This window comes from Emys orbicularis, chromosome 2 (assembly GCF_028017835.1).
Source record: "Emys orbicularis isolate rEmyOrb1 chromosome 2, rEmyOrb1.hap1, whole genome shotgun sequence".
NCBI classification, from domain to species: Eukaryota; Metazoa; Chordata; order Testudines; family Emydidae; genus Emys; species Emys orbicularis.
In genome coordinates this window covers 257,878,020-257,893,734 of record NC_088684.1, presented here as the reverse complement: position 1 = coordinate 257,893,734, position 15,715 = coordinate 257,878,020, and the positions used below count along the sequence as shown (strand labels likewise).

Below are 15,715 nucleotides of genomic sequence, written 5' to 3'. Positions count from 1 at the left end.
CCCTTGTTCGGGGAATCTCTCCCTTTCCCTATCTTGGACTTTCTCCCTCTGCCCATCTTCCCTCCTGGGAAGGGGCCCTAGTCTGTACCCACTACCACGGGATAAGGCAGGCCCTTTACTACCCTGACCTGTTGTCACTTAAACCAGCCCTGAATCTCAAGGGGCACCTGGGCAATAGGGTATTGTCTCTGATCCCTGTGGGCACATTCTATATCTATCTTCACACTGGGAATCTACCAGTGCAGCCTCACCAGCTTCCTTTGTATCAGAGAGCAGGCTGAGGCTGAGTCCACCAGGCCTTTCTGGGGTTTCCTCCCCATCATCACTGGAATGGTGGACGGCTTCTGCCCCTTTCCCTGCCCTCCAGCGTTTGCCCAGCCACAAAACTCCACCCACCCACAATCCATGTGTGGGCAGTCCCCCTTCTTGTATCCTGGTCATCCACATTGCCAGCAGACCTCTGGTCGGGACCACGGGGGAACCCCTCGGTTGTCCTCCCATTTGTTTTCCAGGCCCTTCCCAGGAGGGGTTTCTCTGGGCCTTCTCCCAGTCTCCACGTCCCTGCTCGGCCATCCCTCCTTCCTGGGGAAGTCCGCCTCCATGTACTCCTCTGTAAGTTTTTACAGCTGCCTCAACCATATTCAGTTGGTGCCTCCTCACCCACACCTTTATGTTCTCGGGGAGGCCCTGTAAGAATTGTTCTAGGACAAGCGTATCCATGATCTCCCGCACTGTCTGGGCATCTGGTCGCAGCCAGCAGGTGGCCTAGTCCATTAACTTTGAGGCAAATGACCGGGGCCGCAACACCCCGTCCACCTCACTGCCCAGAACTTCTGGCAGTGCTTCTACACTGACAGCCTCACCCAATCCAGGATGGCTGCCTTCACTACTTCATAATTCCTGGCCTGCTCTTCACTTAGGGCCATGTAGGCCACTGGGCTTCGCCAGCTAAGTAGGGAGCCAGTCACAGGGCCCAGGTTGCCCTGTCCCATCCAGCCCCAGTAGCTACCCACTCAAATGTGCCTAGGAAGGTGTCAGGGTCATCTGTCAGGCCCATTTTACATAGTCCTAGGCCTGGCGCCCGAACGCCATCCACTCCCATGGGACTGACCACTTTCTGCAGGAACTGCTATTGGATGCTCTCCTGCTTCTGAATGAAGTCCTGCAGGCTCTTCTGCTGTTCTGCCTGCCAGGTGAGAAAGGCCTGTCTATCCAGCTGGTAGGCTTGCTGAAAACTTTGCATTGTCTTCTGCACCTCCTCCTGCTGCTTGACCAGCCATTGCAGGGTCTCCTCTATCTCCGGGCTACCAAACACTTGCAGCTGGCACAGGAGATCCTGAACAAGCTCCCACGTGTAGCAAAATGAGGTAGGGCCCCTTTGGCTTCTGCCAGGTTCACAAAGTCACGCCGAGACCCTGGGTTTAGTAACCACTGGTGCACTTTATTCTCAGGCTTGTTCCCATCACTGTTTCACCATGTATCAGTAACCCTTCACCATCAGGAGGAAGGGGAGTACTACAACCCTGCTTCCATTCCCTGCCTTTTCCCTTTCCTCCTGCTCTCTCCTGGCTTCCTTTCCCTGAGGCTTTTATGCAGCCCCAGACTAATTAGGTAGCAGCTGTCTCCACCTCCCCAATTAGGGCCAGGTTATCTCCAGCCCACTCTAATTTGTTCCCCCTAACGAGGAGCAGGCATGACAGAGGGCTGAATCTGCCACCCTTTGCCCAGCGCCCTGTCACAAGGAGTTAATCCCATTGTGTACACCCTGGAAACTTGGGACGTTTAAATTTGCTGCAATTGATTTGTGCCTCCTTGGGAAGTTGCTTATCCTCTTGGTGCCTCAATTTCCTCATATGTTAAAAATTATACTTATTTCACAGGGAGTTAAGGAGTTATAAGGAGTAAGCCACCATGTGAAGTGCTTTGAGATCCTTGGATGGAAAGTGTACATTTATTATTATAGTACTCTGTGAAGTATATGTATATGTAATACTCAATAAGTTCCATTGAATGTATTCTGCTAACACTTCTGCATTTCACATCCTTTTCAGCCCAGGCACTCTCCACTGGAACTTGTGCTTATGATGGAGTGAAAATTTTCAGAGGTACCAGGGTAACTCCCTACCCGGTCACCACAATGTGTGGTACTGAAATCCCGAGGCCTGTCAGTTCCTTTGGGTCTATGCTCCTCAACTTCTACACGGACTCTCATATAGTAGGCCTTGGATTCCTGGCAACATACAGAATAATCCGTGAGTAGCCACAGCAATCCGCTTTGGTGGGTAAAAGTAGTCAGATTTGAGTGAGTGAATGTCGGCTGCCTCTTCTGCATGTCCACATAGGGGACAGCAAGTGCAACACTGGAGAGGAGCCATTTTGCCCTGCTGTGGGTTTCCCTCAGATGGGCAGAGTTCACACTCCCCATATTCTCTGCAAAGATGGTTTTTAGGAGTAGGGCCTGGGAGTGAGCAGCATGTACATACTCCACAAATACATATCATGATTCACATCAGATCTCAATTTCTTTTAAAGAGGAAGTGGGTATTAGGAAAGAGAAATGAATATAGGAAGTTCTCCCTACTGCACCAATATAATAAATCCTAACTAATTCTATTTTCAAGATAAATTGAACTATCATCTGGTTTTTGAAAAACGATTTCATTTGCACCAGCAAAGCACATGTAAGAGCGTGCTGTTAACAGCTGTGAAATTTCCCTCATTACCTTCCTCCTCTGAACAAGAGCTGCAACAAAATGTATAAAGTGAAGTAGTTTTGTTTAAAATGAATCGCCCCAGTAGCCACAGGCTAGACAGAATGGCACTGAAGGATGACAGTGTGCATTTACTCATGAAAAGACCTTCATAACTCACTCAAGTTGGCTGTGGCAATGCAACTTGTGACTTCTGACATTTGAGAAGTATAACTATGGCCTTATTAGCTTGTTGCTCCGTACAACGCAGATTCTAGCAATTAACATTCCTCTTCCTTCTAGTTGTATTGTTTGCTGAAAGAGAAATGAAAAGGCTTTCCTCTGCTTGCCTAGCATGAATGCTGCTTTTTAATTCACTTAGCTTTTGTCTCTTATTTGTCAAAGTTCCAGTGTACAGTGTTCAGCAGCCCCCCTACCTGAGCTGTGAATGTGGAACGAGGGGCTGTGCATTCATGGGCTTGGCTTTGCGAAGGTGGTGGCTGCCTGGGGCAATGGCTAGTCCTTTAGAACTTGAGAAGCTGTGTGTGGGTTTGGGCTATTTGTCGGCAGGGCATAGGGAAGCCAGGGCCATGTTAAGATTATAAAATAAAGAGCATGAGTAGGCAGTGAGGGTTTCAGCTGGTTTTGCACAGGATTTGTTCCCTCAAGCAGTGACGTTGGGAACAAACATCAGGCCACATCCTGACCTTAGCAGCATCTGTGGTGTGAAATTCTCAGGAGCACCTTCATCCCACTGTTGCAGATGCTTAAGTTCACCCTGTTCTGAAGCAGCTTGGTTGCATGTACAGAACCACCCAGTCATAGCCCCTCCCCAACAGCACAGTCTGTGACTCCACCCACTGCCGGATAGGGAGCCGATGTCAGAGGTAGTACTGAATTAATGCAATGCCTCAGCAGAAGGGAGAGGGCAGATTCCTCCCAGCTGCCTGATAGCTGGGGAGACACTGGATGAAATGTGTAGCTTAGGGATTTCTTTCCCACCCCCAACCAGCTGAAGAATCCCCAGGGGAGAGGAGGTAAAGGAAATAGTCCCACAGTGACTGGTATGGTTCCTCCCCTCCCCACCCTTCTAGAGCTGAGTGGGATTCACTACTCCACAACAATCCCTCAGCTCCAGCAGGAAGGAGATAGTGAAGGTATGAATAGGGGCAGGGACTATCTAAGAGGAGATGGAGTGAAATCCTGACCCCATTTAAGTTAATGGTAAAACTCCCACGGAGTTCAAAGGAACAAAGAATACACCCATTTCCCAAATTCTCTAGCCACCAAGTAGCAACACAAAAGCTACTGCAGAGCAGGTGCAGACCCATTCCTGAAGATGCACCTGGTTCACAACCAGCTTATATAGGTTCATGGTGCTTATTCCTTCCTTCCTTCATGTCTTATAAGACAGGGTCAGGATTTTGCCTGTCTGTTATTGCACAAGCATGGTAACAGTGGGGGGAAATATAGCAGATAAATACAACTGTGTCACTAGGATACTGCCAAAATCATAAGAGTTCATTTTACATTTCAGGGTGGTATAAACTTCCACAATCAACTCTGCTTAGCATGGCGAGGATCTTGTCTTGCATGTATCTAGATAGTAAAATTATCCCCCTTACTTCACGATACTCTCACATTTGGCATCTGGTTTATATTCAGATATTAACTGATCTCTGCTTCCTCTTTTTGCTTTCATTGCAGCTTGTGGTGGCCTTTTCAATGGTTCCTCTGGCACAGTCAGCAGCCCTGCCCATTCATTTACTGATTATCACAACAATATGAACTGCTCATACCACATTACAGTTGGAAACAACAAAGTCGTGGCACTCAAGTATGTAATCCAAGTTCAGCGTCTCATTAAGAGGGACAGAAAGGTCTCTGGTTCTGATTTTTAAAAAAGTATTCTGGTAAAGAGAGTCATTATATATTCTCTTTTCCAATAGAGAACTTGAAGTGGAACTAAGAAATGTCCATGTAAAGCACTAAAGCAGACCTTATTATCCCCATAAAAAACAAACTTGTTGAAAACTGTTTGTTTTACAAACCGTCAGTTAGTTATTATTAGCAAGATATCACTGTAATTTCAGCTTCCCACTGTGGCTTGCAAAGGGACTAAATCATCATATTCACTCACTGAGCCAAACTTCACCAATTGGCTGCTTTGGAGTAGTTACGAGCTTATGAATAATGTAAATTAAAATCCTCTTTTGGAAACTAGTGACCTTATTTCCTTAAACCCCAGATAATATTCCCTTCCCAGAAATGGCATAATTTAAAAAAGATGTAACAGCCACAAAATATTGCAGTTTAAAACTTCCGAAACAAAATAATTCTTGTGTTTTAATGATAGTAAAGCTTAATTTATAGCATTGAGAGAGGAAGGAATTATGAAAAGGCTGAGTATGAATAGAATACATTTGCCCTGGTAAGTAGCATGCTCGCTTGGGGGCTGATTCTGCATTACATGTAATCCGAAGTGCCCACAGAAGCTGATGGTTGGTTTGGCTGTTTGCATAAATGAGTGAGGATACTGATTCTCAAAGAATATGCAAGATCTGCATAGTTCCTGGAAATGAAGATACCCATGTTGATGCATGCTGTGTTATCAAGTTTCACTTCAAGCTTGTCTTGTGAGCATAACTGGCCTGGACAGAAATGGGGTCACTAATAGCTAATTTTTTTTTAAACTCTCTTTCCTGAAGGGCACCTGCCCATGTTTATTCCTGGGTGAAAAACTGATTTTTCAATTTGATAGCAGTTCTGGAAGAAAATCAGTTTGGGTTCGAATCATGTCTGAAATTTTTTGGAATCTGGTGAATCGAAAAAGTCCATCAGGGTCAAAGGAAACGCTTTGTTCAGCCCAAAATGTTTTGTTTCCAAACATTTTTACAGTGCTAGATTCACAAACCAGGAGGAGGTGTGTCCCCCGCCCCATATTCTATACCCTCGAAAACCAATTAGTGTCAAATTCACTCACCCACCCTATGCTTGGCTCTGGCCATTACTATTAATACCTCATTTCCACAAGCACCAAAAACCACCCAACATCTGAATAAAAACAAAACTGCGATAATTTAACCCCCTACATTGTATCTTACAGATTCAATGCCTTCCACCTTGAAGCTTCCTCCTCTTGTTACAAAGATTATGTGGCTGTATATGATGGCTCAAACATCTACGCTCCACTCCTTGGCAAATTCTGCGGCTCAGAACCTCCTCCAACTCTTAAGAGCTCCAGCAATGACTTGCTCCTGGTGTTTAAGACTGATTTCTTTGAAGTAGCTGGGGGCTGGAAAGCATCTTTCAGAGAGACAATAGGTAAGAATACTATCCCATCAAATACTCCCTGTTATCTGATGGCAAGCCATGTCCTCTGGTGAGCAGCTGTTGTAGCCTCTGGCGACAAGATGGGGCTCTCAGTAGTACAAGTGTTGTTGTAGCCATGTTGGTCCCAGGCTATGAGAGGGACAGTGTGGGTGAGGTGACCTGAAGAAGAGCTTTGTGGAGTTCAAAAGCTTGTCTCTCTCTCCAACAGAAGTTGATCCCATAAAAGATATTTCCTCACCCACCTTCTCTCTCTAGTAGTCTAAGTAGACAAGGGTGGACATAGCCCGCCTTTCACTGTAGCGTGTAGCTACGTATGCCGCCACAAGGATAGACATAGCCTTAATTTAATTCTTACCTACCTCATAAAATGCACAGTTGTCCCTTGAGTAGCAGACAGGGCTTTGGAGTGGAGCCCGGAGCAGTGGGGCTGCAGGTTTTTGCCTGGAGCTGGAGTGGAGCTGGAGCACAGCTCCAAAGCCTGGTGGCAGAAGGCATAGTAGCACCCACATCCCCCTCTTTTGGAGGACTTTATGGATGGACACTGGCATAGCAGCTGGGCTCTAATTCTGCAGCAGGAGGCTAGTGGTAGCCTGAAGATAGACATCCTCCCTTCCTCTCCTCCCCTTGCAACACTGCCTCCCTCCCCAACACCCCCCCCCCCCCAATGCTTCATACCTTTTTAAAATAAAATAAGTCAGTGAAGCTTGAGGTGCCCCAACAAATCATTTCACTGACCACCCCCAATCCTTCAGCCAGCCCAGCACATAGTTCTGTCATCATAATGGAACAAATTGGTTATCTGGGCAAAGTACTGTTTTTATGGGCACCCTAGACAGTGCTAAGGGCAGTTCTTGATTCTTGCCTTGACCAGATACTTAAATTTTAAAGTCCGTCTCACTGCCTAGTCTGAAAGGTGATCTTTCTGTAACATCTGAATCGTTGGTAGTGATAAGTTATAAATGATTATCGTCTTTAAACTGCCTTAATATAATATCCAGTATTTTGTTGCCTAATTAATTCATTCTGTGGATGAAAAAAGGCATAATGGCCGTGTTTATAAAGCATGCACTCAGACACTCCAGAATGAAAGGCCTTGTGGTAGGATAAACATAGCCTTTAGCTGAGCCATTGAGCCCCCACAGCAAATAGCTGTTTTTCATTTGTTACAGTCTAAGTATTTAGGGATAAGGAGTATAAGTGGCACCATATCCTTGCCAAACATAGTATTCCCAGAGAACCTCATGGCCATTACTGTTATTAACTCTTCTTAGCTTTAGTCTAGTAATCGCTACAGAAAAGTTTAAAATCTGCCTTGTGGACTGTTCTCTCATGTATTCCATCAAATGTGCATCTGCTAATGTTGTTTTGCATAGTGCTCTCTGTGAAAATCTATTAAGTACCAGGTATGATTGGTCTCTACACTTGTGGGTTGTGCTTCAAAGATGAGATCAGCAGGGACTCCCAAAGCTGTCAGCCTTTGAGGACTGTCTCAGTCCTCAGACTAGCAGGTGGTCAGAAGTTTCTTCAGGCATTGACTGTAGATCAGTGGTTTTAACCCTTTTTTCATTTGCACCCCCCCCAAAAAAATTTTCAAATGGAGGTGCAGACCCCTTTAGAAATCTTAGTCATAGTCTGCAGTCCCCCAGGGGTCTGTGGACCATAGGTTGAAAACCACTGTTCTGTGTAATGATAAAGTTTTGTGGACCCTTAGACGTAGTCTGCGGACTCCCAGCAGTCCGCAAACCATAATTTGGAAACCACTGCTCTAGATTTACCTGTATGAGATTCTGCTCAAAGATACAGTGAAAGATGGCCAAACTTTCAGTGGTTCTGCACAAACCTTGATTGTTTCCCCAGGGGAGGATGAGCCTTATATCAATTTAAAAAAGAATCTTTGAGGTTATTTCTGGAGGGAGACCTACCCAGCTCCAGGAACTAAAGGAATGGAGCTATATAGGAGTGAAATAGATCTTCATGTAATGTATGTGGGGAGGGGTGTGTGTGCATGCAGAAATATATATATATGGGGGTGTGCACACGCATATATGTGCATATATTGTGGCAAGGCACCTCCTTCGCATCGTTGGCCTCAGAGTTTCTCCCTCAGGCAGTAGGGGCCTGGAGTAAATCAGTCCTACTCTGTAGGGTTTTTATTCTTCACTCTGGTTTATTTTTCAGTATGTTTACAAGTTGGGCCTCAGGGTAGAGCCAAGTAGTTCTCAGAAGCAAAACAACTATATAAAAATGCACAACACAAAAAAGAATACCTTTCCCTGCCCCTTCTTCAGGGTGTTGCCTTATTACGCTGGCTTAGAATCATAGAATCATAGAATAACAGGGTTGGAAGGGACCTCAGGAGGTCATCTAGTCCAACCCCCTGCTCAAAGCAGGACCAATTCCCAACTAAATCACCCCAGCCAGGGCTTTGTCAAGCCTGACCGTAAAAACCTCTAAGGAAGGAGATTCCACCACCTCCCTAGGTAACCCATTCCAGTGCTTCACCACCCTCCTAGTGAAAAAGTTTTTCCTAATATCCAACCTAAACCTCCCCCACTGCAATTTGAGATCATTACTCCTTGTTCTGTCATCTGGTACCACTGAGAACAGTCTAGCTCCATCCTCTTTGGAACCCCCTTTCAGGTAGTTGAAAGCAGCTATCAAATCCCACCTCATTCTTCTCTTCTGCAGACTAAACAATCCCAGTTCCCTCAGTCTCTCCTCATAAGTCATGTACTCCAGGCCCCTAATCATTTTTGTTGCCCTCCGCTGGACTCTTTCCAATTTTTCCACATCCTTCTTGTAGTGTGGGGCCCAAAACTGGACACAGTACTCCAGATGAGGCCTTACCAATGTCGAATAGAGGGGAATGATCACGTCCCTCGATCTGCTGGCAATGCCCCTACTTATACAGCCCAAAACGCCGTTAGCCTTCTTGGCAACAAGGGCACACTGTTGACTCATATCCAGCTTCTCGTCCACTGTAACCCCTAGGTCCTTTTCTGCAGAACTGCTTCCTAGCCATTCGGTCCCTAGTCTGTAACAGTGCATGGGATTCTTCCGTCCTAAGTGCAGGACTCTGCACTTGCCCTTGTTGAACCTCATCAGGTTTCTTTTGGCCCAATCCTCTAATTTGTCTAGGTCCCTCTGTATCCTATCCCTACCCTCCAGCGTATCTACCACTCCTCCCAGTTTAGTGTCATCTGCAAACTTGCTGAGAGTGCAGTTCACGCCATCCTCCAGATCATTAATGAAGATATTGAACAAAACCGGCCCCAGGACCGACCCCTGGGGCACTCCACTTGAAACCGGCTGCCAACTAGACATGGAGCCATTGATCACTACCCGTTGAGCCCGACGATCTAGCCAGCTTTCTATCTACCTTATAGTCTGGTATAGACACCATTCATCCAGCCCATACTTCTTTAACTTGCTGGCAAGAATACTGTGGGAGACCGTATCAAAAGCTTTGCTAAAGTCAAGGAATAACACATCCACTGCTTTCCCCTCATCCACAGAGTCAGTTATCTCCTCATAGAAGGCAATTAGGTTAGTCAGGCATGACTTGCCCTTGGTGAATCCAAGCTGACTGTTCCTGATCACTTTCCTCTCCTCTAAGTGCTTCAGAATTGATTTCTTGAGGACCTGCTCCATGATTTTTCCAGGGGCTTCTGGTGGCCAGTCCTTTACTAAACAGCTGTTAACTTGGTGGTTTTTCCTATAAGGAGGAGAAACAGCCTCCCATCCAGGAGAAGCCTTTTCTCTCTGCTGTAACTGGCTTCTTATCCCTCCTTCTCTTCTCTCACATGAAGAGGGGTTTTTAAAGGTCATTGGCGGTCCTTAATTGGACTCAGGTATCTCTAATTAATCTGAGGTAATCTTTTTAGTTTATAGAAAAAAAAGGCCTTCAACATTCTGGGGCTTTTATATCTGCCTTCCACAACTCTTTTATATCTGTCAGGTGTGATTTTGTCATAATATGTAATGTGTATGTTGAGAGTGGCTCTTGGTTTTATATTTCTTTCTTGTTTTCCCCCCTTCCTGTGGGAAGCAAGCTACAAGGAGTGAGTCATAGGGTATTTACACAGGATTCTGAAGATCTCGTGCTGGTGGAAAGGGGCCAAGAAATAGAAAATCATATATATAAAGATTTTAAAGAGTCACAATCCTGTAAACCATTACAGCTTGGCTGGGCTGATGCATAGCTCCAGGAAACTTTGCAACACATCTTTGTAATCTGAGCATAAAGAATTATGCTTAAAAATTGAGACAGTAAAGCCACAAACACCAGAGAGCTTTTTATTTTAAGTTAGTCTTTAAAGTAACCCCTTCATGTCTGAAAAAAACCATATGGGTTTGTAGGAATACAAAAACAGTATCTCTACAACAGCAAATGCAATCAGAGGGCAATTTATGACTGCAAATTACTGAGTGGTATCTGTAGAGCAACTGCAAACATAAATCTCTATTACTCTACAAGGAGTACATTATTCTGTGGCTATATTAGAGATGCACAACTGGATAATGTAATTATTGTGCTCTGTTTAATGTTGTTGGTGACCCTGATTATGTCTTGGAAGGAGGTGAGTAGAAACCATAAACTCAGTTGCAGAAAACCAACTTAGCTTATTTCCTTTCTTCATAAGCTCTTTAAATTTCATTGCTGATTAGGCTTCTCTTAGGGATGGTGCCAAAAACTAGGGTTATCTGTAGTTCATCCTTTGTGAATTTTATAGAAAGGTGGTCAATTTGCTCACTGAAGGGGGAGGGCAATGAAGGGAGGATCAATAAGTAAGTGTGTAACTCACAAAAACATTGCAGGACATACGAAAACTAGGCATCATTGGAGCTAAAGCCTGAAAATTGAGAAAAACGGCACTGTTTTAGTTAAAGCAATTAATTCACATCATTGATGCTGCACCCTCTGCAAGGGTTGAATTCTTTCCACCAGGCACAATCTACCGTGAAAAACAAATCACCAAAAATCATTCATTAGTATTAATTTGGCAGGACAACAATGCTTAATCTGTTCTTTAAAATGTATTTCTTTAGAAATAAGCTACTGTATGTTTGATGCTACATTGTCAAGCAACCACATCACAAACTACAATCTTTGTCAAAAATATTTTTGTGATCTAACACATTTGGATAAGGAGAATACAAAGCACTCATTACAACCCTGTGTGCTCATGACTAATTTGGTGTGCATTCCACCATTATGATTGCCTTGGTGGTTATGTTACTCATCTAACTAGAGATGGTCCCAAACCAAACCCCCTAGATGCAAACATAGCTGGTATTGGTGATGGGGGGATGGCTTCAGACACTTATCTTTGATGTAGATCTGAATTTCACAGATTGGTCCTTTCACTATGATGGACCAAATTAAAACCCAGAATCAAAAGTCTCTTAACACTGGGGATGGTTCATAATTTGGATTCAGATCTTGATGTTGTGGTTCACGCTCATCTGTACTGTGATGGGCTGGACATGCTGTCATGTTAAAAGCATGAATTGAGCTGAGTGGAAGAGCCCAGCCTGTAGGGATTGTCAACATGCCAGAACTGTAGGAAGGAATGGACAGCTTGGCTCCTTCTGTTGCCTTAGTTAAGTTCTTTTACCTTCCTGTCTTAGTTTCTGGCCTTTAAAACGAGGATAGCGACATTTCCCTATGTCACAGAATGAGTGCTTGTCTCTTCAGTGGCTGGGGGAGATAAACTAATCAGAGGCTAAGGGGTTTGGTTCAGATGAGATGCTTCTGGGAGGAAGAGTTTGGGTTTCTCCCACATTGAGAAGTGAGGACTGTGTGCACTGGAGCTGTGATTGGACCAATGGTCCCTTATGTATCCACCCCCTGCAAAAGGGGAAGACTTGACCTGTTCAGGTGAACCCTGCTGTAAAGGGGACTTTCCACATTTACTATGTAGCATACTGGGACAGTGGGGACTATTTGTTTTAATTTCCTTTTCTAAGTGATAACTGTAGCTTTTGCGTAGCAAGGAATGAACCCCTGAAAACCGTTCCTTGCTCTGTTGAGAAAGGACGTTGTTTATTTAAGACACCATTGCAGCAGTTCTTGATCTTTTCCATACTGGGGCTCCCCTTTCCATTTCAGGATGCTGCTCTCCCCTGGCACCTCCTTTCCATCTAGCAGGGACACAACCCTCACATTTAGCAATATGGGGAGAGTGCGGTGAATATGATCCCCCTGGCACCTATTTGTGATCCCTCTTGGGGTCACGAGAACTCATGCCCTACTGTATTTTCCTTTTTAAATAATTGACCCCCATGCAATGGGGTGTACAAGCAACCCTATTTAATAGCTTATAATGATTTCTGCCCAGCAGCTTATCTGTCTTGTTCTCTGTCCTCCTCTACACACCCTGACTGTCTTAGTTCTGACAGTAAATACTATGTTCTAAATGATCAAAAGGAGAATTTTAGCAGCTTTCTGAAGGTGTGCCATTCTCTTCAGAGCGGGGTTTTGCAGCAGCATTAACATTCTTAAGGCACAGTGCTGCCCAGGGCTGTGTGGATATGCTGGGAAATGCATGTTGACAATGTAGGGAGCTTCTCCTTCCCCTGCAACTTAGTGCTGTTTTGGATGGGGAAGGGAGGAAGAGAAGGGGCAGCAAAAATTCCTGTTCATTCTCTATATCCCCAAGAGGTTATAGTCTTACTTGGCTTGGGGACATGGCTAGGCCTCTGTCTTCCCATTGTTTATGGAATCATCAGTAGCAGCTGGTAGAATTACAGATGGCCTCCTTGTAAAGGACCAGCATGATGTACAACAGAATGCCTTTTCCTCCTCACCACCTTTAGCAGCCCAAGTTCCCAGAGACAACTTTACTCTCTGCCAGCAAGCTCTGTCAGGAGTCCACTATATTCACTGCTGCTTCCACCCTGCCCAACTTTTTTCCTTGAAGACCACACAGCTCTTTTTAACCCTAATAAATATTTTTAGGAATGGATAATAATTTAAAAACGAAGTAATGGGGAGTAAGACTTTAGAAGGAACACAGAATACGAAATCTTCTCCTTTGATCTAAATGCAATTCCCTGCTCTATGCATCCTAGTAATTTAGTAAACAACCTAATAATCTATATAACCTTTCCTTCCTTTCAAAATAATCTGTGGCCCCACTTTCATAACATAACTCAGTATTACCCCTTGCTGTCTTTTTTCATTTGTTTCCCATATGTTTACTCTGTTAAGTATGTATTAAATTACCTTTTCTTATTTCAAATAAAATATACCAGCAAGGTATTTGCTAAAAGGCTTATGGTTATGGAGGTATTTCCCTTAATTGAATGCAAATTTATTTTCACAATATAGTGAAAATTGGCCCAGTAGAATTTGTGCCAGCCTTTTTACTCCCCTATTTTTTATTGTCAACACAAAACCTTGGTACATACAGTTTTAAACCCAAATTCTGCCCTTTGAATTGGGTTGCCAATCCTTCAGGATTGCCCCGGAGTCTCCAGGAATACGTCCAACCTAAATTGGGAATCCTACCTTTGAGATGTGTGTATGTTTCTCAGGTTCCCACTGGCTTCAATTTGTAAGTACCATGGCTCTGATTTTCAGAGGTGCTGAGCACCTCCAGCTCCTGTTGACATCACTTGGAGTTTTGATTACTCAGCACCTCTGAAGATTGGGCCCCATATGTGCACTTTAAGACAAAATATAGCTACCGGACTGTGCAATTAAGTGTCATTTATACTCTGTATAAATCATTTCTTTTCTCTGATGCTAATAACATAATTTATTGCACTGACTTATATAAAATTATTTTAGTAACATCTTGCCACTGGCACTGCTGATCTGCAGTGACAGTTAAATCCTGTCAGGCACAGATTAGCAAAGATAAATCTCAGATTTATAGTGAAAAATTTTAAAGGGGAAATATTTTCTCTCTTGAACAAATAAATCTCAAAAGCATATGTCTTTGACCATAGCAAGTGAAAACTCTTGCTGAATTTGGCCTACCTTCTCATATCTCCAATAAAACTGCAGTGCTTGGCACAGATTTCACAATCCATTTGGTTCAGTTAGACTTTTATCACAAGATATCAAGGTGGACATACAGTGTGATTCTGTAGGGAGAGACTCAGAAAGAGAGAGCAGAGATCTGAGCTGAGAAGCTGAACCATAACGTACACAGCAGTTTTGCTTCACAGAGGTTCTTACAAAACATTTTCTTGAGGGATGGGGATTGATCCACAAGCATTTGCACCAAATATCACTTTGTGTGTTGGATTTGAACAAACCCCAAATCCCAACCTGAAGCTCTGATGAAACCACTGAGTTTCACCAGGTTCTGTGTTGAGACCATGCCAAACATTTCAATACAATGTTACACTTTTGTTCAGCCAGGCTCAAATGGGTCACAGAACTTCCAAGGCATATGTAACAAAACCCGACCTCATGCAAATTGTGTGTGTTTGGGGTTTAATTGTGTGAACACTTCACATAGCTCTACTTAGAAGCATTTAGAAACCCAGTGGTGGCTTTGGGTCTGATGTTGTTCCTATCAAATTCAATGGCAAAACTCCCACTGATTTCAAAGATAGCAAGATCCAGTCTTCTATCTTGTGTAAGGATAAGCTTGGTCTCTAATATATTGTCCTCGTTAAGTCCCCTCTCAGTACCAAATATATTTTCCAAAATGAAAAAGGTAGTTTTACACACACACACACACACACACACAAGAATCCAAGTAATGTGGAGTAATCCCAATACCCACCTATTTGCTAAATTTCCCACCATGGCTGACATTGTTATTAAATTAAAAAAAAAAAAAGCTTCATAGAGCTGGATTCATTCTGAAGTCCACTACTGCTACCACTAGTGCACCTGTTCATCACTGTGGCCACAATCCTACCACTGATTCCTTGTGCATGTACCTGGGGTCAAGATACAGTCTCATCTACTTCACTGACACTCCGCACATGGACCTGTCTGTACAGATCCAATTGCAGGATCAGAGCAATTAGATATTACAGTGATAAGTGCAATAGAAAAACCAAAAACAGATCATCTGGACTCCCCTGGTTGTTACAGTCCTGTTAATGTCCTTTTAATACTAACTGATTTTGCAAATGAGGCATTGCTTTTGTGGTTATTTGTTCAGTGTTACTGCTGGTCTAGATATTATCCCAATTACAGTTTTGAAATACACCTTCGTATAGATACAGAAATACACCATGCCATGTTCAATATGGTTCATTGCAATATCAGTTATACTTTATCTTAAGGGTAGACTTATAAATCATTTATAAAGAGCTAACATCATTAATATAAGTTTTACTAATTAGTCAGTCAGTTGTTATAGATTGTTGCAATGTCCAGCAGGTCAATATCTTGCTTATAACAGGGGTATGTGTGCCCCTAGGGGTACTCAGAGGTCTTCTAGGGGGTACATCAACTCATCTAGATATTTGTCTAGTTTTACAACAGGCTACGTAAAAAGCACTAGCGAAGTCAGTACAAACTAAAATTTCATACAGACAATGACTTGATTATACTGCTCTATATACTATACACTGAAATGTAAGTACAATATTTATATTCCAATTGATTTATTTTATAATTCTATGGTAAAAATGAGAAAGTAAGCAATTTTTCAGTAATAGTGTGCAGTGACACTTTTGTATTTTTATGTCTGATTTTTTAAGCAAGTAGTTTTGAAACT

At 43.5% G+C, this 15,715-nt stretch overlaps 1 protein-coding gene across 1 annotated transcript in view; it reads left to right on the top strand.

Annotated features, from left to right (window-relative positions):
• Positions 1–15,715, top strand: part of CUBN (cubilin) — a 208,766-nt gene that overhangs the window by 178,491 nt on the left and 14,560 nt on the right. The window contains exons 57-59 of the mRNA XM_065398849.1: positions 2,052–2,252; positions 4,398–4,527; positions 5,797–6,014. Of these exons, the coding sequence (XP_065254921.1) occupies positions 2,052–2,252; positions 4,398–4,527; positions 5,797–6,014 (549 nt within the window). The remainder of the gene's footprint in view (positions 1–2,051; positions 2,253–4,397; positions 4,528–5,796; positions 6,015–15,715) is intronic.